The sequence below is a fragment of the Lactuca sativa genome, chromosome 2, assembly GCF_002870075.4.
Source record: "Lactuca sativa cultivar Salinas chromosome 2, Lsat_Salinas_v11, whole genome shotgun sequence".
Lineage (NCBI taxonomy): Eukaryota > Viridiplantae > Streptophyta > Magnoliopsida > Asterales > Asteraceae > Lactuca > Lactuca sativa.
This window is the reverse complement of record NC_056624.2, coordinates 222,442,743-222,445,456: the sequence shown is the minus strand read 5'-3', so window position 1 is coordinate 222,445,456 and position 2,714 is coordinate 222,442,743. Positions and strand designations below refer to the sequence as shown.

The following is a 2,714-nucleotide window of genomic DNA, read 5'->3' as shown; positions in this document are numbered from 1 at the left end:
ACTAGAATTGCAGATGATCCTTAATCGGCTATGGTTTCTTTATATACTTATAAACGATCCTTAATGGGCTATAATTTCGTTATAATTACAGATGATCCTTAATGGGTTCTAATTTCATTATAACTGGATTCATTCGCTTATATGTAACGATTTTATTATTGGTGGAGCCCAAGAACCTAATGTATTTAAGGTTTGAAAAAAAAAAAAAATTTTTCAACGTGCTCATATGGGCCAAACCCATGATGAATTCACAACCTATGAAAAAAAAAAGAGTGAAATGGACTAAACACAAAAGTAGTCTGAAATAGAGGGAAGCAATGGAAAAATAGACAATGAAATTCGAGTCGTCTAAATCTAAAATACAAAACCCTCTATTTTCAATAGCTAAGCCCTTTAGCAACCTCAAAAAAATGAGCAACATTCTCCTCGGGTGTCCCCACCTTAATCCCATGCCCAAGGTTCAAAATATGCTTCTTATTCCCAGCTTTCTTCACCGTATCAATTATCCGTTTACTAATAAACTCTTTCGACCCAAACAAAACCCCCGGGTCCACATTCCCCTGAACCGCTATCTCACTCCCCAACCGCTTCCTCCCTTCAGCCATGTCCACCGTCCAATCAAGACTCACCACATCAACACCTGTCAACGCAAGCCTCTCCAACAACCCACCCGACCCACTTGCATACAGTATCAAAGGAAGATCCGGATGGGTTTCTTTCACCGAGTCCACAATCGCCTTCAAATATGGTAGACTGAACTCTTCAAAATCAGTTGGACTCAGTTCGGTTGCCCATGAGTCGAATATTTGAACCGCTTGGGCCCCGTTGTCTGCTTGGTACTTAATGTATTTAGCCATTGATGTTGTGAATTTCTCAAGCAACGCGTGAAGTACCTACAAATGACTTAATCTGGTAAGAAGCTGGCTGTATTATACTATAAGTGTTTGATAAACAAGGGTAAAAAGTAAAAAGTAAAAAGTAAATTACCTTAGGCTGTGAGAAAGCGAGAGTCTTTATTTTGGAAAAGTTTTTCGATGATCCGCCTTCAACCACATATGATGCGAGGGTGAAAGGAGCTCCAACAAAACCAAGAACTGCTGCTTCGTTATTTACCTCTTTTCTTAAAATTGTTAAGGCCTCCCCAACATATGGGACCCACTCTTCGGGGCTGAATTCTCTGACTTGGTCAACCTGAGCGGCTGTGCTGATTGGATCGAATATGATGGGACCCTTTCCTTTAACGATGTCAAAGGGTATGTTCATTCCTGGTAGAGGTGTAAGAATGTCTGAAAACAAAATAACCTGTAAAACTAAAATCAATATCAAAGAATTCAACAATATTATGCTAATATAACATTAGGAAAAATAAAAATTCTTACTCCATCAGGCTTGAAGACCTTCCATGGCTGTAGAGAAATCTCCACAACAAGATCTACATTCTCTGATCTTTCACGGAAGGAAGGATGCTTCTCACATAAGGTTTGATAACTCTGCCACAACAAAACCAGAATAAGATAAAGATATATATATATATATATATATATATATATATATATATATATATATATATATATATATATATATATATATATATATATATATATGCATAGATTTTAATGTAGGATAGAATTACAAGAGATTAGTGGTATAATGATATTAGAACAAGAGAAAGAAAGAAAGAAACAAGAAATGTGGTTATATAGACCTGCCTTCATGTACCTCCCTGCTTGTCTCATAAGCCAAACTGGGGGTCTTTCTACGTCTTCACCACGAACAGCATTAAGTAAAAGTGGTTCAGTTGTATTCACAGCTTTTCGTTCTGCAACAGGCGCTGGATATAGCCATAAGATTCAAAGTAAGATACAGATTAAGCAAATCTACATTCTACATACTGCGTTGATTTCTTCCACCTTTTCTTAAGTCGTTTCATATTAGTGACTGTAGATCAGTTACGGGAACTCAAGAACGGAATGACAAGGAAGATCAATAATGTGATCACAGGAGCTTAAAATGTCTCATCAAACAAAGGTAGAGCTTCACATTCTACTGTATTAGCCTATTAGGTTTACCAAATGCAAAAAATAATCACGATGCTTGAAATTATTGTACCAAATCGCTTAATTTTAATGTGAGACTACATGGGGTTACCAAACCAAAAGTCCGATTGTGCGAAAAGTCAACCGTTCTTACCAATTACATATTTACCGGGTCAATTAGCAAAATTCAATGTGAAATAGTTCATAATCGTAAGCGTATGACTTTACTGGTACACCTAAATCTGTGTCAGTTAGGTTCTACGTGATAGAACTATTATCGAATTCATGGAAACAAACTCACGCAATTGGATTGCTAAAGAGAATTTGATCAAATCCCTATTTACTGTCTTCTAAACAAACCACCCAAATCGAAAATTACATGAAAAATGAGAAATTACCTCCGGCGGAGCAGATGATACGATTTGGACGACGATAAGTAAAATTGGAAACGGAGATCGAGGAGAATGAAGGAACCGAACAACTGTACATAATTGACATGGTGTTGCGAAGATTTCCTTAACAATTTCCCTCTTTTAAGAGTTGAAATTAGTGGGCATTTCGCTATAGGAATCGATTGTTTCTTTGGTAACGAAGGAGGTGAGTTAAAAAGGGTTTGGATAAAATAAAGATAAGGAGAAAATCCGCGTTTCTATCGTCTTCTATTTAACTATCCCACAG

General features: G+C 36.8%; 1 protein-coding gene across 1 annotated transcript; it reads right to left on the bottom strand.

The window, feature by feature from the left end:
- Positions 1-283: 283 nt before the first annotated feature.
- LOC111883992 (uroporphyrinogen decarboxylase) lies at positions 284-2,714 on the bottom strand. Its single transcript, XM_023880318.3, has 5 exons — positions 2,435-2,714; positions 1,710-1,831; positions 1,380-1,490; positions 988-1,302; positions 284-893 (listed from the first exon to the last, which is right to left on the bottom strand). Exons 1-5 carry the CDS (start codon positions 2,532-2,534, stop codon positions 378-380), a joined length of 1,164 nt encoding a protein of 387 aa, XP_023736086.1. The 5' UTR covers positions 2,535-2,714; the 3' UTR covers positions 284-377.